We start from the raw sequence: 27,324 nt of genomic DNA on the forward strand, positions 1-27,324 counted from the left end.
CCCGCCCCTTTCCGGCTCTCCCAGCCGGCCCCGCCCCTCCGCCCCGCCCGCCGTGGAGGCACCTGGGAAGAGGCGGAGAACAATATGGCGGATGGCGAGGAGCCGTAAGTACTCGGGCTCTGCAGGCGTGCGGGGCCGGGCTGGGCTGTGAGAGAGCGCGGCGCTGGGCGGTCGCCGCCGCCACCCGGGGTCCCCCCCCACCCCCCGCCCCGTCCCCTCGCCCCCCATCCCCTCGCGGCGCCCAATGTGTAGCGTGATGCTGACCCTTCTTTTATTCTCTCTTTCTTTTAGGGAGAAGAAAAGAAGGAGAATAGAGGAGCTGCTGGCTGAGAAGTTAGTGCTGCCGGGAGGCCGGGGCCCTCTCCGGGGACCCCCGCCTCCCCCCACCCCAGGCCTAGGGGACCAGCCGCAGCGGGCCCGGGGGGCTGGGAGGGGGGCACCCGGAGCGCAGGCCGCGCGGCCTCATCCCCTGACCCCCATCCCGGAGCCCCAGGGGCCCGGCGGGCCGCTCCTCGTCCCTCTCGGGCGGGCGCCGGGCCGGGGTCCACCGCAGCAGGCCCTGCACCGGCCGGCCGGGTGCTCCTTGACCCAGAGGCTTGCGGAAGGACCCTTGCGCCCCACCCCCTCCTCCACCCCAAATTGCCATAGCCGTGACCTTGTGAAAAGGCGGTCTTAAAACACGTGCAACGGACACTAGGACGTTTTTTTTGGCCTTTCGTAAACACTGAGACAGTAGTATTAATTGCAAACTTTTTATGAGAACTTTATGTGTGAGGTATTGTACTAAGCACTTCAATCATTTTCTTGCAAAATAATTGGCTCTTACCTTAAGAATGTTGACTCCAAAGAGCTTATTTTCTCCATTTATTACACACCCTATTTTTTTTTTTTTTTTTTAATCAGATGCTCAGTTTTGTGCTGGTGAGACAGTGTTTTCCAACCTGGCCCACGCCACATAATTTTTCGTCTCCCTACATGGGAGGGGAAGCAGGTACTCTTGCAGTGGGTGTGGTGAGTTACTAATTTCTGTGCCAGTTCCCAGTAGCAGTGCTTTAAAGTCTTTACGTAGCTTCCTCAAAAAGTTTGATTTCAGTTGCAAAAGGATTGGAATGACGAGCTTAACTTCACATTCCTTCCCACCTTTCATTTCCTTCCCACTTTTGCTTAAAATGACAGTAAAGGTTCGAATGCAGACTATATGCCCGGTATTATACTACGGCCTCAATGTGGATTATCTCTTTATCCTTGTCCTGACCTTACCAAGTAGCTACCAACAACCTATAAATAAGGTTTATAGCTGTTAGGAAGTCTGGTCAAGGTCACAATGTTGTGGAGCCGGACCCAGCCTGACATGAAATGCTATGGTCTTTATTGTTAGGCAGTGTACTTATTTGTCCCTTCTGTAAGAATTGGATATTACAGATAACATTTAGAGGTAGAAACTGGGATTACAGGAAATTTGAAAATTAAAGATAATTACAACCAAACATAAATCTTGCCTAGAGTAGAAAATACAATTTGTTAGAAAATACATTTTTGTACTTTGTTAGAAGAGTCCCTCCTTATTCTAAAAAGTTTTTAGATGGTAATCCCTATCTGTAGACTAATTGTAACCCCAGACTTTTTTTGTGTTGAGTGGAAACAGTACCTCATAGTGTTAATACATTCTTTTTTGAAAAATGGGACCATTTTTTCAGGGAAAAATGGATAAAGGCTCTCTCATCAAAAATAAGTCACATCTTTCAAACTTGGAAAGGACACATGAGTTAGATTTGAAGCATCACAATTCTGAAAGTGGAGGTTTTTTTTTTTTTTTTTTTTTTTCTTTTCTTTTCCTGATCTAAGTGTATTGATGGAACAAACTGAGGAAGTTTACGGTGATCTTTTATAAATTACAAATGTAGAAAAGCCCATTTCTCACCAATTGACCAATTATATCCCAAGTTTGATCTTGGGGTGCTTTAGGATCCCAGAAACATGTAGACTGATTTATTTCATCAAACACGTGCAGTTCTTAACTTTAAATAAATTAAATAATAACCAAGAGAAAAGTTAAAAGCATAAGGATAACCACATTGATATTTCCCTTTTTATTTGAGCAGGTCTGGTGTGGTTACTTTTTCATTTGGGGAAACCATAATAGTTGTAGGTGTGGCTTTTTCCTACTGATCTTTGCAGCTGAATTTACTGTGTTCTGTGCAGAATGGCTGTTGATGGTGGGTGTGGGGACACTGGAGACTGGGAAGGTCGCTGGAACCATGTAAAGAAGTTCCTCGAGCGATCTGGACCCTTCACACACCCTGATTTCGAACCGAGCACTGAAGTGAGAAACATTTATTTTTAAATAACTCCTCTAATAGTTTTATGTTTCAAAAATAATAAAATGCTTTCTTTTTAGTTTGCTCTTTAATAAAACTAGTAACAATTGTCTAAGTTACTTTGAAATACTAAATTGAATATTTGCAACTGATTTTATTTGAATGACAGATATTTGAGTCCTTATTTTCACATTTCTCATATAGTATGTTGAAAATTCTCAACAGTAAAATAACTTCATAATCTCATTTAAGATTCTAAGTTATACTTCACAAAATTACAGTTTAAAATGACTTGAGATACATTCCCCTTTTTAGCCCTACTATGAGAAATTAAATTTGATAGAAATATAGATGTGCTTGCTTAAATTTTGAAATTTAGTTGAAATGAGCATATTTTCCTAGAATTGAAAATAATTAATTGCATGTTAAAAATTATGTAACTGCTATATAATAGAGGAATAGAATTTTGGACTGGTAGTGTTTGACATAAGGCAAATGTTCAATTAGATGCAACTTGGTTTTTACTGCAAGGTAGAAAATACATTCTTTATAGTAAATTTTTATGTCTTTTGTGTTTATAAAGATAGTGTTTTGAAATAGCGGTATTATGCTACTCCTAAAATTAAGGTACAGACTTTGGGTTTCATTCTTTCATTCATTCAGTATAACTTTTCTCTCGTTTAATCTTGGACAGAATCGAAAGTATTTGTGTTTCTTTGGATACGCCACCATATTTTTTTTTCACCATATTTTTTTTGTGCTTCTGAATTCTTTTTTTTTTTGTCCTGATACTTTAAGATACTGCTGTTAAATTATTGTTTTAAATTATATTTCTACTGATGTACAATTTTCTAAGAGACTTACCTGGGTTTTTTTCTTCCTATCCTCTTTTGTTTTGTAAATTTCATTCACTGTGTTGAAAAGCAACAATTATTATTCTTACATTTTTAAGACTTTTAAACACCTTGTGCAATGCTTGAGCCTCTGTTCTTAAGGATTTTACAGTTTTCTCTTTTTAGAAAATCGAAGTAAATAAATTTGATGCTTTCCAAAACTTACTTTCCAAGTTTAGAAAAAAGATAAATCTTAATTAACTAGGTATGTAGTTTTTCTTGTTAGAAATAACCTTTTAATTTCATAAAAAGTCAATTTAAAAACCTTAAAATTGGAACCCTCTGAAATCATTAGATTACAGAATTCCTGGTTCTACCTTGTTTATAAATTTAAAATAATATATTAAATACAAAGTCTGCTCTTTATCCTCAATTGCATTTTTCATGGAAACATCAGAAACTGTTTTATGGCCTACGCCTTTATTGGTAGTACTTATAGTTATTATCAAGCAGATTTTAATATGCCTTTTCATTCTTTACAGTCTCTCCAATTTTTGTTAGATACATGTAAAGTTCTAGTCATTGGAGCTGGCGGCTTAGGATGTGAGCTCCTGAAAAATCTGGTAATATATATGTGTGTGTGTGTGTATACAATGTATTGTTTTTCCTCCTTGTGATAATTAAACCTTTTTCTTTTTCTTTTCTATTACTAGGAAATTTCTTTGTGATGATTGTTAACCTTTTTTCCTGTGAGCCATTGTTTGATAAATCTAGCAGGTCAAATTCAAGATAGTAATTAAAATAATCATATAACTGTGGAACTTTTTATACTCTAAAGTCCTCAACTATAAAGTCATTGATAGAAAATTCTTCTGTTTTCTTCTGATCTTTTTTGTGCTTCCTCTTGCACAGCAGTCATTAATTTCAGTGACATAAATAACAAAACTGGTCATTCATATTTTAACATGTCATTTCAAAGAATTATTTCTTCTGTTTCTCAAACAGAAGAAGTGGATAGGGTATTGTCTCATTTTATATAGAGGGAGATACTGAGGTTTAGAGATGTTAAATGATTGCCTAAAGTTTTCTGTATAGTCATGTGCCTGGAACCTAATCCAGGTCATTAATTCTTAGTCAAGTGTTCTTTTTTACTGAACCATTAGGTCATTACATGACTTAATGAAACATAAAATTTGGGATAGCTAAACTTTTCTTTTTTGGGGGGTCTTTTTTTTTTTAGCTAAATATCATCTTAAGAGGGGGTACTCTTTAGAGAAGCTGTTTCTGTTTACTGGTTTGAAATCAATATGTGACTTAATAGTTTCACTGACTTCTCATAACCACAAATAGCTTTTTTTTTTTTTTTAAGATTTTATTTATTCATGAGAGACACAGGGAGAGAGAGGCAGAGACACAGGCAGAGGGAGAAGCAGGCTCCCTGCAGGGAGACCAATGTGGGACTTGATCCCTGACTCTGGGATCACACCCTAAGCCAAAGGCACGCTCAACAGCTGAGGTACCCAGGCGTCCCTACAAATAGCTTTTTATAAGGGTTTATGGGTTTATTTAATATGAAATGGATAGGAGAGGAATTGTTTTAAAGGTGTTAGTATGTCAGCCTTCTCATTGGTATGTAGAAAGTTGGAAATCCTAGAGCAAACCTTAGGCAATGAATCAGGTCACATACTTAGATGAGGAACCTAAAAAGTTGACCTAGGGGCTATATTTCGAATGTAAACAGCTACATTCATTTTGCTTAGAAAACACTAATGTCACTCCTAGTGAAATTGCAGAAACTTAATGTGCTTCTTGGTACTTACTGATGTGTTCAGTTCTGAAGGGATTATAGGACATCTTGGTCTATGTCCTTAATGAATTTGAAATTTCATTGGAGAGACAAGTATTACACAAAATAAATAGCATTATGTATGATATACTATGTGATGGGGTGCCAGAATGACAGTACTTTGTCAAACATAAAAACATAGTATCAAAGAGTTCTAGAAGGGAAAGATTTATAGAGGATGGGTAGTGATTTTGGTAGGCATTCTATGTAAAAATCCCCTAATGCTTAACCTTTTCTGTTATGAAGCTGTTACCTGCAAATGTGATTTATAGTAATTTTAAATGTAAATTAATTGGAGATTAGATCTGAGAAATAGTCATCATGCAACTTTAGGAATGGCTTTGTTATTTATTGCATTGTAATGTCTTAAAAGAAAACTAAAGCTTTTCTATTACCACTTGTTAATTTATTTCAGACATAAATACATAAGAGACATACATGGTTTTTAAAATTTACTATAAGTCCTCCAAAGGCTCATTTTTTTTTAAGATTTTTTATTATTTTATTTTATTTTATTTTATTTATTTTATTTTATTTTATTTTATTATTATTATTTTTTTAAGATTTTATTTATTTATTCATAGAGACACAGAGAGAGAGGCAGAGACACAGGCAGAGGAAGAAGCAGGCTCCATGCAGAGAGCCTGATGTGGGACTCGATCCAGGGTCCCCAGGATCACACCCTGGGCTGCAGGCAGCACTAAACCGCTGCACCACCAGGGCTGCCCTATTTTTTTTTATTTTAGAGAGAGAGAGAGAGAGAGAGATTGAAACACAGCAGAGGGGCAGAGGGAGAGGGACAAGCAGACTACCCCATGAGCATGAAGCCTGACATGGCACTCTATCCTGGGACTCCAGGATCATGACCTGAGCTGAAGGCAGATGCTTGACTGACTGAGCCACCCAAGCGCCACCAAAGTTTATTCTAAAAAAAGAATATGACATTAATATTGACTGAGCAAATAGTTATAAAACCTCTTCTCCCTATATACCAGGCACCATTTTGAAAGCTAAAGACACAGCATTGAAATATACTGACAGGTGTTTCTGTTTGTGGGGCTTACAAAAGGAAAAGGACAAGTAAAATACATGGTATGTCAGACAGTAATAAATGCTATGGGGAAAGGAAGAATGGAAGATACATAGCCTGGTGGGAAAAAAGATGCTATTTGAGCAGAGAGGTGAGTAAGAATATTCTAGGCAGAGGGTACATCAGGTGCAAAATATGTGAAGTGGGAGCATGACTTTTCTGTTCTAGGACAGCAAGGAGGTCATTTTTATAGCTAAAACAGAAGTGGATCAGTTTCCCACAGGATATCGAGAGGTGATAGGAGATGGAAGGACTCAGTGAATATTGCAAAGGGCTTTAGAGGCTACTGTAAGGACTTTACCTTTTACTCCGAGTCAGGAAGTCATTGGAGAGATTTAAGCATGTGAGTTGATTTGATCTGACATTTAACCTGGTTCACTGTGCCTGATGTACAGAGAAAAGACTCAAGAAGAGAGCAGGAAGCAGAGAGGCTGGTCAGAAGGTTGTTGCAGTCACCTGGGCCAAGAGGTGGCAATGACTTGAAGCAAGATGGTGGCATTGAAGGTGGTGAGAGGCAGTCAGATGAGGGATAGGTTTTGAGGTTGGAGTCAACAGGATTTGCTAGTGGATTAGTTGTTGGGCATGAGAGAAAGAGAGGAGCCAAGGATGACCCAACAACGTTTTTCCCCTGAGCAACTGGAATGATGGGGTTAGCATTCATCGAAGTGGGAGACACTGGGAAAAGAAGAGATTTAGTGGTGGTGAGCACGGATGGTTGAGTTTGGTTTTGGAAACTGAAGTTTGAGATACCTGTTAGATGTCACTATCTTACTTGAGGTCACACGCACTAACCAGAACTGAGCACAAAGGCACTCCAAATTCTGGCAAGTAGGAGGAAAACTCCTACAGTAAAGTAGGAGGAAAACTCCTAACTCCTAAGGCCAGTTTTTAATATTTAGATTTCTCATGAGTGTAGTGACCAAGTGAAGAATGTATTTATTTATTTTTTTAAAGATTTTATTTATTCATGAGAGACACACAGAGAGAGAAGCAGAGACACAGGCAGAGGGAGAAGCAGGCTCCATGCAGGGAGCCATATGTGGGACTCGATGCCAGGACTCCAAGATCACGCCCTGGGCCAAAGGCAGGCGCTAAACCGCTGAGCCACCCAGGGATCCCTGAAGAATGTATTTTAAAGAGGAGGAATTGATCCATTTTCTGCCAGATGCTTCAGGGAGGTACGATCAGAGAGACCGAAAATTGTCATTGGAAGTAGTAACATACAAATCTCTGGTGACCTTGACGAGTGCAGTTTTCCATGGAGTGGTGGGAGGGAAAGCTTATTTAGTGCGAGACAGGACTATGAGAAAGCAAGTATGGACAACTCAAGGTTCTGTTGCTATAAGGAGGGGCCGAAAAGTAGGGAAATTATTGACAACTAATTTAATTTGACTATTTAACTGACCAAGACCAGAAAAGCATGATTAATTATTGAGACTTGTTTTTTTCCAATCTTTTGCTTCTGCTGGTAAATTTGAAGAGTGGTTGTACTGCTCAGAAGCAAGTTTGTTGCTTTTTCCTAGCTTTTTTGACTGCTTGTTATTGACTCAATACTTTTAGTATATTCCTTTTACATGTGCTATGTACATATGTGTGTTGATAATATACACCATCTAATAGTTATTTCTGAATTGTGATATACTTAATGTTACTTAAACTAAGATAAAGCTTATAGGAATTGCTTTTTAACAATATTCTGAAAAAGAATAGCAAATTCAGTTAATTAGTAAGACTTGTAAAATTAAAATATCTGGCGGCAGCAGCAAAGCAACAAACTTTACAAATGTGTTTACGGGATGATAAAACTGTAGAAATTTTGAGTTGTTTTCTTTTGGTTATAGACTATTTAAGTAGTTACAGATTTTTGACCTTTACAAGAACCTTGAATTTTATATACCTTGTAAGACTTTTTAACCATTGAATACAATTATGTGGAATTTATTATTGAGCATTTATAAGTTTAGGACTACCTTGAAAACAAGTCTTAACATTTCAAATGTGTGGAAACTTCTGCTTAATTGTTTTTTTTTATTCCCACAGGCCTTGTCTGGTTTTAGACAGATTCATGTTATAGACATGGACACTATAGATGTTTCCAATCTAAATAGGCAGTTTTTATTTAGGTAAGTTTTAAGATCTTAGTTTAAAATTCTGATAATTACTTGAACTTGAGTACACTGTAGTTTCATAATTTGTAAAAACTATGAGAGGGCTAACTAATTTTATTTTTTAAATAATCACCACTCCCTTTTTAGGTAAAATTTTGCAAGAAAATTTTGGACACCCTGGTGAAACTAGTTTTATAAACAAATTCGTGATTTTTTTTTAAAGAGATTTCCAAATGGTTTATGTGATTTGGGGGTGATTGTGCTCTGAAGACATAGAACAGGGCTCTTTTCCTCCTGTTAATTTCATAAGAGAATAGTAGCTAGACTATTAGGCACTAGTGAGATACATTGGTGGGGACTTATGAGCCAAGAATTGTATGGTATCTCTGGGGGAATGAAGTTGTGACAGAGTTTGAAGTTTCTTCTATGAAGATAAAGAAAATGAACAATTAAGGAGAGAAAATCCAGGAGCGGTTGAAATGGAACAAAGGGATAATTACCTTTTTTAAAAAGGATTTTATTTATTTACAAGAGACAGAGAGAGAGAGAGAGAGAGAGAGACAGGTAGAGAGAGGAGAAGCAGGCTCTATGCAGGGAGCCCGATGCAGGATTTGATCCTGGGTCTCCAGAATCACACCCTGAGCTGAAGGCAGACACTTAACCAATGAGGTACCCAGGCATCCCCAAAGGGAAAATTACCTTAAACAAACATGAAATACAGAAAGCATCTAGGAATGGATTGCTAGAAATGACTTTAAAAACTGGAAGTAGGTCCCAAAAAAAAAAAAAAAAAAAAAAAAACTGGAAGTAGGCCATGTATGCAGACCTGAGGAGAGGTTCATTAGTGAATTTTAGTATGTAGCGTGTAAAGATTTGACTAGCTCGGATATAAATGTCAAAGAATTACAGGAATGGAGAGATAAGGACTTTTTATTTTTCTTTCTAGTGATTAGATTATTGGCAGAAAGTGCTCGTAGGTATGCAGTATAAGGTTAGGTTAACAGAGGAAGTAAATTTAAATTTTTGGATAGGCATGAAACCTTTTTTTCTGGAAGATATTAAAGAGGTTGAAGAATGGTTTAAACAAAGTCAAGTTAAGGAAGTGTTGTAATTGCAATGTAAACTCTGTTTAATGTTTAGGCTTTATCTTTTTGTTTATTTATTTTTTGAACCTTTGAAATTACCCTTCTCTACAGAAAACTGTGGATCCTGACACATTTTTAGTATATGAATGCTCTAACAAAGATAACACTGAATTGGTTGGTTATTTTTTTTTTTTTAATTTTTTTTTTTTTATGATAGTCACACAGAGAGAGAAAGAGAGGCAGAGACATAGGCAGAGGGAGAAGCAAGCTCCATGCACCGGGAGCCTGACATGGGATTCGATCCCGGGTCTCCAGGATCGCGCCCTGGGCCAAAGGCAGGCGCTAAACCGCTGTGCCACCCAGGGATCCCTGAATTGGTTGGTTATTGATAATAGGGCATGCCCTTTAGTTTGTAGCTAAAATAATGATTGAAAATCACAATGATAGTTAACATTTGTTGAGTGCTTAGGTTGCAGTAAATACTTTCTAAAGTCTTTATCTGTATTTCCTATAATCTCAGAGTAGCCCTTAGGGTAGGTACTTGTTTTCAAGATTAAGCAATTAGGCCAAGGTGTTTTGCAAAGATGATATTTGTAAAAGTCCTTTTTGTTCAAAGTGTAGTTTTTAGGTGGAACAATCTGATCCCCTAATTCTGGAAAGGCAAATTAGCAGTTTCCACAGAAACCGTCCAGGAATTTTTTATCTGGGATCTACTGTAGGAACACATACAATTCACAACATTAAAGAATCTTGAAAGTTTCCTTTATCCGCTTTACCAAAAGAGCTCTGTCCGGTGTAGTTGAATGCAGTACTGAAATCAGGTTCCTTGATTTATAACTAGAGCCTAGTTATAGGACAAAGAATAAAACTCTTAACAGAAGTTTTCAATCAAGAGAAGCAGACTGCTTCATTGGCTAGAAGAAAAATGACCTGTTAAATGATTTTTCTTTAAAATTCCAATTTTAAGTAAAAATAATTTTTATTAGGGACATTGATTTTTAAAAATGTTTTCATTTATTTTTAAAGTATTCTATGCTTATATATGAAGGAATACAAAGAGATAAGAATATGGTCACTTTATTCCAGGTGTTCAGTCTAGGGGGTATAACAGATCTCTGTATCTAATGAAAAATATGTTGTGAAAAAGTAGTAATGAAGCACTATGTATGTGTGAGGGAATGATTTACTTCTGTGAGGAGGATGAGGAAATACTATGAAAGAAAATACCATTTGTACTGAGATTAGAAGAGAGAATTCTTTGTGTCCTCTTCTGTCTATAGCTGTGGTTCTTATCTAGGAGTGATCTTTTGAGGCCTTCTGTTTTTAGTTTCTTTAGAATGTTGGCAACATTTGCAATTTTAGATAATGCCTTCAGGATTATTTTTTCTTCAGAAACATGCTTATGGCTTTGTTTGGGACATAAAATTTACTATTTAATCTGCACATGTGGGAAGAAGAGATAAACGAAGGCTCTTATATCCCTAGAATGAATCGTGTGTATATTTCAGCCAAAACCTCCATGGTAACACCTTGAGGTTCTAGGGTTCAGGGTAGATTTGGAAGGCTTTGGGTGTGGGATAATTTTTTACATTGGGAAATGCCACAATGAGAAGTGGCCAGGAAACATGCCATCATTATGCTTTCCATTGGGGGGAGGGGGAAGCACCATTTATATTTTCATTTAAGAAATACTTGTCAGTACTTGTAAATACTTAATTTAGAACATCAGCAAATGTTGACATTTGATGTTGAATTACTAATTACTCATCAACATTTAGATAAAAGTATTCCTTCTAAATATCCTCTAAATAAGCTCACTGTGGATATTTTTTATGTTTGAAAGTAAATTATATAGATCATCTAGATTTATATCATGAATGATAATTTAAATATAATTTTTCCCATAGGCCTAAAGATGTTGGAAGACCTAAGGCTGAAGTTGCTGCAGAATTTCTAAATGACAGAGTTCCTAATTGCAATGTAGTTCCGTATCCTTTTGACAAAAAAGTTACTTAACTTTCTAAAGCTTTGTGTTTTATTATAAAAGAAGTATTTAACATAGAAAATACAGATAAGCAAAAAAAAAAAAAAAATCAGCAGTAAGCTTATTACTGAGGTTTCTACTGATGACATTTTGCTTTATATTCCTTCCAGTCCTTTTTTTTTTTTTTAAGGTTATATAAATATTTTTTTGCCCAATTTTTAAATTAAGCATTTACGGCCAGTGCAGTTATTTTGCATTATTGCCCTTACTTTCAGTTTGATTGCATAGCTCTTCTGTTAGACTGTAAATTCCTTATCTGGCTGTAGTTAATCTGTGTCTCCTTACAGTTGCAGACTGAATAGACAGTCAACATATATTAACCAAGTGGAAAATGTGTCAGAGTAAATTTATTTTTCAAAAAAATGTGTTTTAAAAAAGGAGTGTTCTTCAGATCTGGATAACTTTCAGTGTTTTATAGAAATTCAGAAAGTGAGATTTGCTATTTGGGAAATGCCACAGGATTCAAAATAAACATAGAAAATTCAATTGTATTTGTGTACTTGGAGTGAAAATGTGGAAAGTGAAATTTACTTTTTATTTTTTAAAAATTTTTAATTATTCTTTATTTATGATAGTCACATAGAGAGAGAGAGAGAGGCAGAGACACAGGCAGAGGGAGAAGCAGGCTCCATGCACCGGGAGCCTGATGTGGAACTCGATCCCGGGTCTCCAGGATCACGCCCTAGGCCAAAGGCAGGCGCTAAACCGCTGCGCCACCCAGGGATCCCGAAAGTGAAATTTAAAATAAAATGAGTGCCATTTACAATCACTCAAAAAAAGGGCGGGGGAATACTTAACTGTTAATCTATAAAATAAGTATAAGACCTGTATGCTGAATACTACAAAGTACTGATGAAGGAAATCAAAGAAGGTCTAAATAAATGTAAAGATGCTCTGTTCAAGAATTGGGCGATTTGACATAGTAAGGATGTCATGTCTCCCTAGATTTGTATACAAGTTTAATACAATTTCTATTAAAATCCCTGCAGAACTTTTTGTTGATACAAAATTGTCCTAAAATTTATGGAAAGGTGAAGGAATATCTAAAACAAATCTGATAAAGAATAAAGTGGGAGGAATCGCTGTATAATTTCAAGACTTACTATAGCTACAATATCAGGACCATGTGGTGTTAGCAGAGAGACACATCAGTAGAACAAAGAAACCAGAAATAGCTGCAGGCAAATATTGATGTTTGACGAAATGGCAAAAACAGTTCAATGGAAGAAAGGATAATTTCTTCAACAAATTGTGGTGGAGCCACTGGAGGCAAAAATATGAATCCCAACTCAAACCTCAAAATTGCAAAAATTAACTTAAAATGCATTGTAGGTTTAATATAAAATGTAAAACAGTAAAACTTTAGATGACAGTGTAGGAGAAAATCTTTGTGATATATGGCTTGGTGAAGAGTCCTTAGACTACATCAAAAAAGTGTGATCCATACAAGAAAAAAATTGATGAATTGAACTCTATCAAAATTAAAAACTTTGTTTTGTGAAGGGCCCTGTTAAGAGAATGAGATACAATGATTAGAATGGGGTATAATTATGAAGTAGGTATCTGACAGAGGATTCATCCAGAATAAATAAAGAATTCACAAAATTCAGCAATGAAAAAACAATGCAATTAGGAAATGTACTGAAAATGTGAAAGGACATTTCACTAAAGAAGATAGCAAAAAGCACCTGAGAAGGTGTTCATCGTCACTAGCTATAAGAGAAATCTAAATTACAACCACAATGAAATATTACTACATACTTCTAACAGCTAAAGTAATAGTAACCTCCAATGCTGGTAAAGCTACAGAACAACTAGATCACTCCTACATTGCTGGTGGGAAATGCAAAATGGTGTATAGCCATCTGGAAAATAGGCTGTTTTATAAAAACCTGAATATACACTTTTCCATACAATTCAGTAATTTCATTCCTGGGGGTTACCCCAGAGAAACAGATACTTAGGTCTGTGTAAAACTTGTTCTTGAATGTTCATAGTGTCTTTATTTGCATTAACCAAAAACTGGGAACAACCCAAACATCTGTCAATAGGTGAATTATTAAGCTGTAGTACAGCCATACTGTGGAGTAATGCTGAGCAATAAAAAGGAATTAACTAAACATGCAGCAAGTTGGGGAGATATCAAAGACATGCTTAATGAAAAATGATAGTCTCAAAAGGTCATATGTTGTATGTTTCCATTTATGTAACATTCTTCAAATGAGGAAATTATAAAGAGAGAACAAATTAATGATTGCCAGGGATTAGGCATTGTGGGCCAGAGAGGTGTGAATAAAGGGGTAGCAGGAGGAAGAGCTTTGCTGTGATGGAAAGTTGCGTAACTTTATGGTGGTTACAAAAATCTACACGTGTTTATTTATTTATTTTAAGATTTTATTTATTCATGAGAGACATAGAGGAGGCAGAGACATAGGCAGAGGGAGAAGCGGGCTCCCTGTGAGGAGCCCAATGTGGTACTTGATCCCAGGACCCTGGGATGGTGACCTGAGCCAAAGGCAAATGCTCAGCTGCTGAGCCATCCAGGTGCCCCTACACAAGTGTTTAAATCACAGAACTACGGGACGCCTGGGTGGCTCAGGGGATTGAGCATCTGCCCTTCAGTCGGTGTGTTCCCAGGTCTGGGGATTGAGTCCCGCATCGAGTTCCTGCAGGGAGCCTACTACTCCCTCTGCCTATGTCTCTTCCTTTCTCTCTGTCTCTCATGAATAAATAAATAAAATCGTAAAAAAAAAATAAATCACGGAACTATACATACTTATTTTATCAATGTTGTATTTGTGATTTTGATTTTATAGTCCTGTGATATGTAACCATTGGGAGAGACTGGATGAAATACACATGGAACCACTTTCTACTAGCTTTGCAACTTTCTGTAGGTCTATATTATTTCAAAATAAAAAGTTTAAAAAGGCAAATACAGGCCTATTGGAAGAAAGATAAAGAAGAATGTGCATATTTTAAAAGTTAGGTCTGTGGACTTTGGGTATTTTATAGAAATCTAGGACATAGGATTTCTTGGTATGGCTCCTGGGTTCCCCTATTGCTATTCCCCTGTTTGCTCTGGTTCTCTTGATCTACCTGTTCTAGCTGCAGCTTATGCCTCTTGCTTTCCTTTAAAAAGGAAAAGAGGCCTGAATGGTTGAGGGCGAGAATTGAATTTATTATAGTTTTGTTTGTAGACCAGAATAAAAAATCTAGGACAAGAGTATTTTATATTGTCCCTCTTTTCTCCATTTTGGTTTTTAAAAAATGTATAATGGACTATTTATTATAATTTTAGAGAAGTATATAATTAAACAGAAAATTGCTCCATTGGAAAAATTAAAAATTTTTTTGTACACATGTGCTGTTAAAATATTAAGTTCTGTGATTGATTTACACTCACAGCTATTTTTGAATGGAGTTTTCTTTGCAGCCTTCAGGCAGGGAAAGACTGCTGATTAGGTTTGGTAAAGTAAAAAGAGAGACTTGGAAAACAGAGAGGAAAAAAGAACTCCTACCTCCCCTCACCTCCAAAATAACCAATCATATTTGTACCCGAAAAAGCTATTGGGAACATGTGTTTTTTTTTTGTTTTTATTAGCTTTGCAGCAGTAACTCTTATTTTTAATTGAAAATATTTGATATATAACCTTGTATAAATTTAAGGTGTTCAAAGTGTTAATTCGTATTCTGAGTCTTGCAGTCCTCTTCCCAAATGGGAACTGTAATATGCTTGTTTCCTTCACTAAAATGCATTATTGCCTCTGTGCTTGATGCTAATGTTTGAGGACACACAGTCTGCTTCCCAGGATGTATGGTTTTATATAAAAACTGAAGCAGAGTAGAGAGTATAACAAAGACATAATATCAGGGTTCAGGGATGAGAGAAACTACTCTAAATAGGCAAGAAGTATTTAAAAAAGAGGTTTTGTGACAAATTAGGGTTGTATTCATTTTGTCACATTCCCTGATTTCCACTGCTTTGAACATTGATGACTTCATTTCTTGTTATGTACATTTTTAATTTGTTCCTTCTGACATTGTTAAATCTCTTTATAAATTAAAAACTTAGCAGCTAAATTCCTTTACTTATAAGCAGACATTTCAACAAGATTCAGGATTTTAATGATACTTTCTATCGACGTAAGTTGTCTACTTTAAATTCACTTCTCACTAAATTCTTACTATATTTTAGCTGCTAGCTATTTGAAGGGTATTTCTTCATTTGTTATCAGCTCTTGGTGTTTGCTTTTCAGTAAGGTTGACTGAGCAGAGCATGCCACTGTTTTAATTCTTAGCTATATCATTAGCTGAATTTTTATATGTTGTCTTGAGTAAGGTTACTCAAGCATGAGGAGCTGTGTGTTATAATAAAAGGTGGGGTTTTTTTGTTTGTTTCCTAAAATGTGAATTATTTTGTGCAATGGCATTTTTAAAAACTAGCTTTTTCTTCCGTAGAATTTCATATAATTGTGTGTGGACTGGACTCTATCATAGCCAGAAGATGGATAAATGGCATGCTGGTAAAAATTTTAGTGTTGTTATGTTTCTTTGAAATTCTTGCTGATGCTCTTAACATACCAAAAATTAGAGTACCATGTCATGTTTTTGACAAATCAGAGTTTAATTTTCAACTAAGTAGAGGTTTATCATTGTTTATTGCCAGTTATTAATTTTCAGGTGAGAATATAAATTGCTAGTATCCTAATCCCATGATTTGATAATCTAGTACTCAGTATTGCGATTGATTTATGGAATTACTTGACAGCATGTTCTTTTTTTTTTTTTTTTTTGAATTCTTACTCCCCTCTCCTACCTTTAAATAATTCTCCTAGATATCTCTTCTAAATTATGAAGATGGTGTATTAGATCCAAGCTCCATTGTCCCTTTGATAGATGGGGGGACAGAAGGCTTTAAAGGAAATGCCCGGGTGATTCTGCCTGGAATGACTGCCTGTATTGAATGCACACTAGAACTGTATCCTCCACAGGTAATCAGAAAAGCACCTGTATTTATTTTATAGTCTCTTGGGGCAGAGTTAGGATTAATTATTAAGTCTAGTCAACATTTAGGATTTAAAAATTTTTTTATTTTATTTAACTTTATTTATTCATTCATGAAAGACACAGAGAGAGAGAGGCAGAGGCATAGGCAGAGGGAGAAGCAGGCTCCATGCAGGGAGCCCGATGCGAGACTTGAACCCGGGTCTCCAGGATCACACCCTGAGCCGAAGGCAGTCGCTAAACCGCTGAGCCACCCAGGCATCCCAATATTTAGGATTTTTAATGAAGGGTAAACAGTTTTTTAAAAATCATTCTAAGAAGAAAGATAAAATATGAAATTCTGCTCTGTTTATGGAAAGATAGGAACTGAAGATTGTGGTACTGATATTCTGTTCTCAATTCATTTGTATTAATTTTTTCATTTGGAGAGACGGGATCAAGGGAGCAATTAAAAAGTTATATGTTGGGATTTAGTTATAATCTGTTTTCTTTGGTTTTTGCCTGTGAACGTTTCAGGGAGATAAAGATACTAGGCATGAGAATGATCCTTCCAAAGATGGGGCCCTTTAAGCTACATACCCAGTTTAAGGAATAGTTAGAATATTGATTCATAAATAAAAATATTTCTTTTAGTATTTACTTGGAATTGATTTAACTCTGTGAATTTGCTTTTGCTTTGATTTTATACCTTCAGCTATAAACATCATATAAACATAATAAAATGCTCATATTTGAGAACTTATTCAAACATCTCATGATCTAACAAAGCTTAAATTTATATACCCTGTAAATATAGGGCAAACCTACATTCCTATATGAATGTAAGTCAAGTGACTCAGATGCTCTTTTTAATTTTAGAAACATTATTAGTGGTATAAAATGTTTTGTTTTTATAAGTGGAAAGCTAAAATGAATTATAACCTTAAATATAGGGCAAACCTACATTCCTATATGAATGTAAGTCAAGTGACTCAGATGCTCTTTTTAATTTTAGAAACATTATTAGTGGTATAAAATGTTTTGTTTTTATAAGTGGAAAGCTAAAATGAATTATAACCTACTACCTACATTTACAAAGTCTTAACTAGAAGTTGCATTTTAAAATAATTCATTGTGTAAAATCCACTAAAAAGGCAAACTATGGTTTTAGGTTAATTTTCCCATGTGCACCATTGCATCTATGCCCAGGCTACCAGAACACTGTATTGAGTATGTAAGGATACTGCAGTGGCCTAAGGAGCAGCCTTTTGGAGGTAATAAACTGAATTTCATAATCTGGAATTATGTGAGATGAATATTTATATTATTCATTTATATAATTGTATTAAAAGACAAGCTGATTTAAGTTTACATGTTTCTGTCCTATTCTCTTTGTTTTTTCTAACAGAAGGAGTTCCATTAGATGGAGATGATCCTGATCATATTCAGTGGATTTTCCAAAAGTCTCTTGAGAGAGCATCACAATATAATATTAGAGGTGTTACCTATAGACTCACTCAAGGTAAATTAGTGAATTGTCATGAATTACAACCTTGGGATAATCCCATTTCAGGGGTTGGGAACTCTGAAGGAAATAATGGATAAGTGATTTCAGATAGTACTAGCCATTCGAGGTTCAGTCAAGGTAAGGAAATGATAGTTTCCAGGTGTTCTAAATTTGGTTGGAGGAAACAGAGTTTGACAGAATTCATATTACTTCTTAGCTAGGAGGAATTTTTTTTTTTAAGATTTTATTTATTCATTTATTTGAGAGAGAGAAAGCATGTGCAAGGAGTAGAGTGGGAAAGGGTCTCAAGCAGACTCTGTGCTGAGCCCAATGTGGGGCTCAGTCTCACAATCCTGAGATCATAATCTGAGCAAAACCAAGAGTCAGACGCTTAACTACTGAGGCACTCAGGAACCCGAGCTAGAAGGAATTTAATAAAAGTCACTGAATCTTACTAGAATTGGAAGAGGCCCTAAATCATCTAAGTTGAACCACTCATTTTATCTTTCACTAAGAGGAAGGTGTCACCTCCTAAGGCGATCTATTTCACATTTGGATAAGACTGTTAAGACAGTTTATTTTGTATATTGAACAGAAGTCTCCATCTTCAGTTTGGTCTGAGAATTGTCCCAGGGTACACCATAAATAAATCAAATTCCCTTTTAAGTAATAGCCTTTAATATATATAGAACAGGGGATGCCTGGGTGGCTCAGCAGTTGAGCATCTGTCTGCCTTTGGCTCAGGGCATGATCCTGGAGTCCCGGGATCGAGTCCTGCATCGTGCTCCCTTCATGGAGCCTGCTTCTCCCTCTGTCTGTGTCTTTGCCCCTCTCTCTGTGTCTCTAATGAATAAATAAAATCTTAAAAATAAAAACAAACAAAACCAGCATATACAGAACAGTAATCACATTCCCTCCAAATCACTGTCATCAACCTTTCTAGTTCCTTTAACCCTTTTACATCTTGGCTGACATTAAGTTCCCATCCTGTTTGATTTTCTTTTTTTATTTTTCTAACTATTTTTCAGTTATCCATATTTTTCTTATCTAAGCTAGAATTCAGCATGCTAGGATTGATTTTACAATAGACTTCTAATAATTGATGCAGTCTTAGAGGAGAGCAGGATTTTTTGCTTGTTGATTATGTTGATGCTATACTTCTGATTCTTTAAGGTCACTGTCCACTAAAATCTGGAAGTTTTCTTAATATGCAGTTGCTAAGCCCTATTTTCCCAATAAAATGTTTGGCAGTTTTTTAGGGTGGTAGTTTTGTTTTTTTATATTCAAGTATAGGTCTTTACAAGTTTATTTTTAAACCTGCCGTTTTCTTTCTTTATATCCTTTTATTTCTTTTCCAAATAATTAGTTAAAAATTTTAATAAGACTGAACTGGCTGATAACAGACATTTGAATCCTACTTCTTCTGGTCACCCTTTTCCGTTTATCTCATTCTCCCTACCAGGCCTTCTAGAGCACTTCTTCTTTTTTTGTCTTGTTCACAAGGAGGTCAGAAAAGACCTTTCCAACTGCTCTTTTTTTTTTTTCTTAAGACTTTGTTTATTTATTCATGAGACACATAGAGAAGCAGAGATATACACAGGCAGAAGTGGGCTTCCCATTGGGAGCCTGATGCGGGACTCAATCCCAGAACCCCCAGATCACGACCTGAGTCAAAGGCTCAACCACTGAACCACCCACGTGCCTCTCCAACTGCTCTCCTGAAGCCTAGATGTACTACTTCCACATTTCCCTGGGTTGCCAAATTACTAGTTACAATACCAGAATCCAACATGACTTGTCTCAGTGAACAATCATAATGCTTAATCTAATGATCACTGCTTCCTAATCTAGGTACTCAATTCATCTTTCTAGAGTTTTGTCCCAAGTTCATCACTAACTTCACCAGAAATAAAACTTTGTCTTCTTTTTGAAAATGTGCTGTTTCTCTTCTGTGATTATTTCCTCATATTTACTGATGTTCTGGTGATGTCTTTTAAAAATTCTGTTCTTACACACTCCTTGTTGCTTTCTGTATTCCTCCTATTCTGACCTGCTGTGTTCTTGAACACACCAAACTCATTCCTGCCTTGGAGCTTTAATATTCCTGATTCTTAAGCCAGGAATGTTCTTCCTTGGATCCCATTAAGGCTGGCTGCTTATCGCTCAGGTGTGAAGTTAACCAGTTTATTTGATCATTCAACTGAAAATGACTTCTGAGCCATTCACTATTGATGTTTTTATAATTTCTCAGAAATAATGGTAGCCTCATTTTTCTATGCAAAGATTATTTCATAGGCATAGTCTCATACATTGTTGCCCTGGGGCCTTTGCCTTTACTATTTACAGAAATACTGTTTCCCCAAGTCATTACATGGCTGGGTCTTTCTTATGGTTTTAGATTTCAGCTCAAATTACCATCTCCCAGAGGAGGTCTTCCCTGATTATCTACCCTGATGGACTGCCTCCATCATTGCCAACTCTATCATATACCTTGTTTTACTTTCTTCATAGTACTCTTCAGTATTTGAAATTTTGTTATTTACTTGCTTGTTATCTCCCTTAGCAGAAGGAAAGCTTATTAAGAGCAAATTTTTTTTTTTTAACTGGCACTCTGCACAACACCTAGAACATTGTTGGACATATAGTGCACAGGTAGTAACTGAATTAAATGATCTCAGTTGGTCCTGATCAGGAAGTATAAAGTCATTTCAATATGTAGTCTCACTTATCTTTTCATACTTTTTAGCAAGTATTGGTTTGTACTTTTGAACCTGATGATTGAGAGCCTTGACAAGGAGTAGAGAAGCAAAATTGAAAGTGAAGTCCAGTTTTTTTAAGGGTAGGGGACAAGGGGACTCTTTATCATTTTTGGCTTTTATTGGGCAATGTCTCTTATACTACCTCTTCTTCCTTTCAGTATATCTTGCTCTATGTGGTTCACTGCAGAACTTCCAGTTTAACCATCATGAAGTTAAGCTCCTCCTAATTTCCCCTTCTCTGAAATGATATGTAATCATATGGTCAGAATTAACATTTTAAAATAGCTTTCCAAACTTTATCACTGTCTTCTTTTCATGTCTTCTTAGATTATTTGGCTTTTTTCTGAAGTTTTTGAAACCTGCCTATACCTGAAGCCTTGGGGACATATCTTTAAGTGCTCCCTCACACCCCAAGATAACATGGCTACTTTTTTCTGAAGTTTTTGTTTTCTAAAATGAACAACTCAAATATAGTTAAGGAATATTTATGTTTTACTTTAAAAAAAAATGGTGTAAGGTCAGGCTGTCATCATTCCTATTCTGTGAATACTAATATGGAAGAAGTGAAGTAGAAATAAAGAAGTATATTAATACTTTGTGTAGACCATGTTATAGAGTGAAATGAGGAGACAAGGGCAGGCTTTCTGATTGTTGAAAATTTGGAGGAATCAAATGGCTAGAACTATTATATGAGGAACAGTTAGTTCTTACTCTATACTTTATTCACACCTCACGGAGTATAGCATATTGTTTCAGTTAAGATTATGCACTTTGGGGCATATGTAGATTCATATGCCACTTCTGTCACTTACTAGATATATAACTGTGGATATTAATTTGTCTCAATTTCATTTTCCTTATTTTTAAAATCAGAGTAATGAGACTAACAAGGATGTAATGAAAATTCTGTCCTATCTTTTTTAATCTTTATACAGTGCCTGGAACATAATAAACATTCTAACTGTTAGCTATTATTATATTGTCTCATCTTTATTTGAAGCTTAGTGAAGAGTTTTCTTTGCTACTGTACTTTAAGATTCTGAAAATACATCAAAATGATGGGAATGTGAAAGAAGATCATTTCATTGTTAAATTTCAGTCTGTTTTCTGACTTGAAAGCCTGAGAAATCAGGTTGTGGAAAATGATATTTAATAATCATTTTGTCTAAAAAAAAACAAAAAAAAATCAGATTGTCTAAGGTACCTATTTTTTAAAAGAAATGACCATATTTTAATCAATATATTTTTTCAGGAGTAGTAAAACGTATCATTCCTGCAGTAGCTTCCACAAATGCAGTCATTGCAGGTAAGGAAAAATGGCCACCACTTAACTTTGGTTTCCCTTTCCTTTGGTTTTTGATTCACTATCTAAATTAACATTCCTGCAGCTACTTGGTTTCAGAAAACTGGCATTCCAAGAATCTGATATCTTCTTGGGTGTTGTAATTAAGCTGTCCAAAAAAGAATAAGCTGTTGGATCTGTGTATATTTGGTCTTACATTATGTCATAGATAAAAATGCTCTGCAGTAGGGGACATTTTAATGCCTTTCCCTTTTTTCAATGTAACAGGTTGCTCATTAATCTGAAGAAGAGGAAGGAAAGCATGTAACTCTGTTACTTGGGTTATACAAAAGAAATATAAAATTTGTTACTTTCTCAGTTTTTTTTTTAAAGTATATTCTTTATCATCAGTTTATCTGTTCCGATTTGTAACTTTGAAAAACTTGAAATTTTAAATGTCTGAATTGCATCAAGTTGAAGCACCTTTATTTTCTTCCCCTCTTCAGCTGTGTGTGCCACTGAGGTTTTTAAAATAGCTACAAGGTAATAATGGATTTCATTTTTTAAGGTGTATGTAAATTGATCTTTTGCTTGGCTCAATTATATAAAGATGAACCATTTTTCATTGCAGTGCATATATTCCACTTAATAATTACTTGGTTTTCAATGACGTAGATGGACTGTACACATACACATTTGAAGCAGAGAGAAAGGTTAGTATTATAGTAATGAAAACTTTTTTCCATCATTTACACTTAGATTTTTACATACTAATTACTGGTTAGAGATATGAATGAAATTGCCCACATCCTAAGTATTTTCTAACTTTTAGAACCCTACTCACTGTGTATCTTTTGCAGTATAGCCCGAAATAAATACTATGTAGAAAAATAATTTAGGAGATTTTAGAGCATAAAAATTTGTTCATAGGAAATATGCATAATTACAAAACAAGTTGATTTTCATTTGATCATTATAAAGTATTATTGGTTCATATGCCTCTGTGATCTGTTATGTTTTATATATGCAGGAAAACTGCCCAGCTTGTAGCCAGCTTCCTCAAAATATTCAGTTCTCTCCATCCGCTAAACTGCAGGAGGTTTTGGATTATTTAACCAATAGTGCTTCTCTGTAAGTGTTTCGGACATTTGTTTTGTTGTAGAAATACTTTTGTGATTTTAAAGCTTTAAAAACTAGAATTGTTTTTTTAAAAAGTGATCTTTAATTTTGTTTGTTTCCCTGCTCATAATTATATTTAGGCAGATGAAATCTCCAGCCATCACAGCCACATTAGAGGGAAAAAATAGAACACTTTACTTACAGGTAATCAGTGTTGGTTGTTTTTTGTTTTTTGGATGTTTTTTTCCCACAAAATTATATTACAAGTTTAAATTCATTTTATGTGCTTTACATTAAAATAATTTTGTTTTCTAGTCAGTAACCTCTATTGAAGAACGAACAAGGCCAAATCTCTCCAAGACATTGAAAGGTATTTTAAATGAGTATTTTACTAATCAATTTCTTCTTTTCTTTTTTCCTCTTGGTAAAAGTAAAAAATGCTTATTCTAGGTTCGTTTTAATGCCTTTAAATGGTGATAGCATTGTAATTATGTCTTGAGAAACAATAACAGAATTGCTCTTTTAGCAGAATGTTTAAAAATCTCTAAGAAATCAAACTTAATATTACCTTGATTAAGGAGAACTGGATTTTGATGTTTATCTAGACATAAAACTGTGCAGTTTGTGTGCATTGTGCATTTTGTTGAGATTTTTTTGCTTGGGTTAATTATACTTTTCTCTGTTTTAGAACTGGGACTCGTTGATGGGCAAGAACTGGCAGTTGCTGATGTCACCACACCACAGACTGTACTATTCAAGCTTCATTTTACTTCTTAAGGAAAATAAATCTGCACATAATAGAAGACTCACGGAAATATTATATTATGTGGATGCTAAGAAATTTAATGTCATTTTTAGCATTAGTGTTGCTGGACTTTTGACTTTTTTTATATAATGAACCACTCTTTTTAAAATTTATAACTTACCCTTGAAGACAGAATTTTAGGGTTGGTACTTGTAAACATTTTCATTAACAGTATGGGAAATGATGCCTGGAGAGAAAGATAATGAGCAAATATATTGCTTCTTTCAAAGGAGGAGGCGAGCACTCTTTTGCGTCTGAATTTTGTTCCTTTGGTCAAAGAATGCATTCCTCAGTTTTCAAAGATGTCCCTTTAAAGAAAAAAGGAAAATTAAGTTTTAAATAACATTGAGTATTACACCCTGACATCTAGAGCGTATTTAAACATAGCCTATTTCTTGCTTGATTTAATATTCATTTAGTTGTAGTTGTCCAAATGAATATTAATTATTGCAAAGGTTACCTTGTCCATAATAATTTGTAAATGGTGTTATAGCTGAATACCTGTGCATGAAAATGGGAACTATTTTCATGTTTACTTGTAGTGCCATAGAGGCCAATATGCACAATATTAAAGCCAAGACTTGAATGTTTAAAAGAATTTAATGTTCAGTTATCACTGATGCTTTCACACTATTTATTAATAAAATCATATATTGTCTACTTTTCTCAGTGAAAATTTTTTTTAAGTATATTAAGGATAAGTATAGTTGCATAGTAATACAGGAATAATTTTTAAATGTGTAGTAGGATTACTAATACAAAACTTTTGTGGTACCTGAATTAATACTTTTGCCATAATAAATACCTCCTGATTGAATTTGCTTTACCATAATAATGTAATGAAATAGAATCTTCTTATATTAAGGTCTCTTAAAGTGCCTTTTTTCCCCTGTAAAAAAATAAGCCTTAAAATTAAGTGTAAGTTTTGAAAAGTTGAGTTTTAGTATCTCTGTGGGAACATGTTTAGTTTTTGACTTGGGTGGCAGTTTTCTATTCAGAAACCTTGTGATTACGTGTCACTGGGTTAAATTTTTATTTATTATTCTTTTTTGCTCCAAACTTATGTTTCATTATAAAGTCATATGAGGAAAAATAATTGCTTTATTTACAAAATTACAGATTCAGTTTGAATTTTTGAACATGAAGCAACTAACATTTACACCTCCTTTATACAGGTGCTCTAATAACTCTCAAAGTCACCGTGTGAGGTGATAGCCTCTCCATCCGAAAGTCAAAGGTTTTAGAAAGCTTGTATCATTTACCCAAAACTGTGTATTAGGATCTTGGAACAGGGATCTGTTGATCTCAGTCTGCTCCCAGCCTCCTCCTCAGTCTATTTATTTAAGCTTAAGAAACAGCTTAATACTTCAAGGGTAATCTACTTGTGTATAATACTAAGTTTAAAGAGTTTCAACATGAAAATTTTTACTGGTTAGGTGAAATTATTGGACGATTATAACTTAAGAGTTTAAATCTGATTTTATTTTTTTTAATATTTAAAGATTTTATTTATTTATTCATGATAGACAGAGAAAGAGAGGCAGAGACACAGGCAGAGGGAGAAGCAGGCTCCATGCCCGGAGCCCGCCGCGGGACTCCATCACAGAACTTCAGGATCGCGCCCTGGGCCAAAGGCAGGCGCCAAACCGCTGAGCCACCCAGGGATCCCCCTGATTTTGTTTTATAGGAAAATAATTCCTTTATGGCATAGTTGCTTACACTGAGGTAAAATACAGAAGTGTAGGAGGCAGGCAGGTTAATGTAAATTATCACAGCAGGGAGGTATAATGAGGTTTAATAAGATTAGTGGGGTTTGTGGCAAATGGTGAAAATTATTTGCCCAAAGAGGCAACGACCTCAACAATCTGTGCCATGTTCGTATCCATATAGTTCAAAAGCACGTGGAAGTCTGGATTTTTGTACAGAATCCAGCTTTAAATGTTGACAGAATTTTGCGTGCAATGCTGTGGAGTCCAGATTCCATAGCTACTGACCAGATTCGGAAGGTCACCAGCCTGATATTTCTCATCTGGCGAAGTGTTTGAAGAGTGAGTGCAGGAAAAGCTGTACTGTAAATAGTGTGCACGAACACACGAACGCGGGAACAGTGGAGTCTCCTCAGGTTAGTTTCGACTGAGGCCGAGAGTGGCGCTGCACCGTCAAGAGGTGCCATTCTGTACCCTAGTTCCGACTTTTCACACGCTGCGGAGGACGCCTTTTTACTTACGTCATCAGGCGGGTTGGATCTGGCCTTTTATACAACGCCAGGTATTTTGAGGCAAACCCAAGCCCAGGGTTCCTCCTGAAGGCCACGTTAACACCGGACTGATTAAATATTTGAGACAAAGCGCTAATAGGCGAGGCCAAACTGCCTCCGTTCGCAACTCTTGCTGGCAAGGCGTCAGCTCTCCGTGCGTGAGCCAGTTTCTAGGAAGGAGCCTCCCGGAGGGCTCCACCGCGGCCCCGGCGGCCGGATGTTTGCGCGCTACGCCTGGCACCGGCCTCCCCAGCAGCAGTTCCGCGTTCTCCGTAACTAATGGCAATCCTCGGGTCCCGGATGTGACGTCACGTCCCGCCCGCTCTTCCGTCCGTTGACGGAACTCTGGGCTCCCGGATTTGGTGGCTGTGGACGTGGACGAGGCCGGCGCATGCGCAGGCCGGGCCTTCCCCCCTCAGCTGTGCGGGAAGGGCTGAGCGCAACCTCCCGGGCCCGGTCGGGGGAGACGGCCGGGGTCATGGCCAGCCGCTGACAGGGCTCGCCGAGGGCAGGAGGGGGCGAGGCCGTCCCGCCGCACCCCTCCCCGGGCCTGAGGCCGGTCGGCCTGGCCCTCGGCCTTCCCGCTCGGTGCTGCCGCCGCCACTGCCGGCTGAGGACGGGAGATGAGTTGGTTCAACGCCTCCCAGCTCTCCAGCTTCGCGAAGCAGGCCCTGTCCCAGGCCCAGAAGTCCATCGACAGGGTCCTGGACATCCAGGACGAGGAGCCGAGCGCCTGGGCCGAGACCATCCCCTACGGAGAGCCGGGTGAGGGCGGGGCGGGGCGGGGCGGGGGTCTCCTCCGCCGAGGCAGGCAGGCCGGCCGGGGCCCTCCCCGCTGGCGGAGCTGCGGGCAAGTGCCGCCTCCCCAGCCCGCCCGCGGTTCGCTCTGCTCCGGAGGGAAACCCGGGGCCCCGGGGGCCGCGGAAAACCCGCTGCTGATTTGTCGGGCTTGTTCCCCGCCCTCGGCCGACGTAGCTCGGGGCGCGAGCCTCCAGAAGCTGGGGGGCGGGGGCAGCCTGTGAAGCCCCGGCACGCGAGCAACAGGCCCCACCACTTGGCGGGGAGCCGGACGTGCCTTTCCGTGGCTTTCCCGGCGCCCACACAGCTCCTCGGGTTCGCCTGTCCAGAGGGGGAGGACGCGGCCGGGAAAGGACGCGCAGCCGGGCGGGGCGGGGGGGGGGAGGTACCCCCCGTGCGGGTCGGACCGGGACTCTCCGACGGGCTGCGTCTCCCCTGGTCACCTCTCTTGAGCCGAGCCTTTCAGGGATCCTCAGCTGCTTTGGCT

General features: G+C 37.3%; 2 protein-coding genes and 1 long non-coding RNA gene across 7 annotated transcripts in view; 2 read left to right on the plus strand and 1 right to left on the minus strand.

The window, feature by feature from the left end:
- On the plus strand, positions 1-24,442 carry UBA3 (ubiquitin like modifier activating enzyme 3). 3 transcript variants are annotated; one of them, XM_072785448.1, is made up of 19 exons: positions 80-104; positions 292-333; positions 904-991; positions 2,203-2,323; positions 3,694-3,774; positions 8,128-8,210; positions 11,188-11,268; positions 15,427-15,470; positions 15,786-15,850; positions 16,163-16,318; positions 17,482-17,584; positions 17,719-17,832; positions 21,829-21,882; positions 22,365-22,401; positions 22,490-22,571; positions 22,889-22,989; positions 23,118-23,181; positions 23,293-23,347; positions 23,666-24,442. In XM_072785448.1, the coding sequence occupies exons 4-19, from the start codon at positions 2,204-2,206 to the stop codon at positions 23,752-23,754; spliced, it is 1,329 nt and encodes a 442-aa protein (XP_072641549.1). In that variant the 5' UTR covers positions 80-104; positions 292-333; positions 904-991; position 2,203; the 3' UTR covers positions 23,755-24,442. The 3 variants fall into 3 exon arrangements, with proteins under 3 accessions (XP_072641547.1, XP_072641548.1, XP_072641549.1); XM_072785446.1 differs by lacking the exon at positions 904-991 and having other exon boundaries at positions 1-104; XM_072785447.1 differs by lacking the exons at positions 292-333; positions 904-991 and having other exon boundaries at positions 20-104.
- LOC140610012 (uncharacterized) lies at positions 3,170-27,173 on the minus strand. Of its 3 annotated transcripts, none has more exons than XR_012011796.1 (3): positions 26,010-26,947; positions 23,904-24,090; positions 3,170-3,229 (listed from the first exon to the last, which is right to left on the minus strand). It is a non-coding gene; the product is annotated as an uncharacterized lncRNA (long non-coding RNA). The 3 variants fall into 3 exon arrangements; XR_012011797.1 differs by lacking the exon at positions 3,170-3,229 and adding an exon at positions 11,185-12,831 and having other exon boundaries at positions 26,010-26,948; XR_012011795.1 differs by lacking the exon at positions 3,170-3,229 and having other exon boundaries at positions 18,045-24,090; positions 26,010-27,173.
- Positions 26,409-27,324, plus strand: part of TMF1 (TATA element modulatory factor 1) — a 31,983-nt gene continuing 31,067 nt past the window's right edge. The window contains exon 1 of the mRNA XM_072785438.1: positions 26,409-26,804. Coding sequence (XP_072641539.1) covers positions 26,663-26,804 — 142 coding nt within the window. The 5' untranslated portion in view covers positions 26,409-26,662. The remainder of the gene's footprint in view (positions 26,805-27,324) is intronic.

Source organism: Canis lupus, chromosome 19 (assembly GCF_048164855.1).
Source record: "Canis lupus baileyi chromosome 19, mCanLup2.hap1, whole genome shotgun sequence".
NCBI classification, from domain to species: domain Eukaryota; kingdom Metazoa; phylum Chordata; class Mammalia; order Carnivora; family Canidae; genus Canis; species Canis lupus.

What these genes read in the sequence shown, in the direction of transcription:
- UBA3 (XM_072785446.1), top strand. Translation starts at nt 85, where the DNA reads ATGGCGGATGGCGAGGAGCC. An exon ending in GAGGAGCTGCTGGCTGAGAA is followed by an intron (nt 334 to 2,202) that starts GTTAGTGCTGCC and finishes TGTTCTGTGCAG; the next exon opens with AATGGCTGTTGATGGTGGGT. An exon ending in GATGGATAAATGGCATGCTG is followed by an intron (nt 15,851 to 16,162) that starts GTAAAAATTTTA and finishes TAATTCTCCTAG; the next exon opens with ATATCTCTTCTAAATTATGA.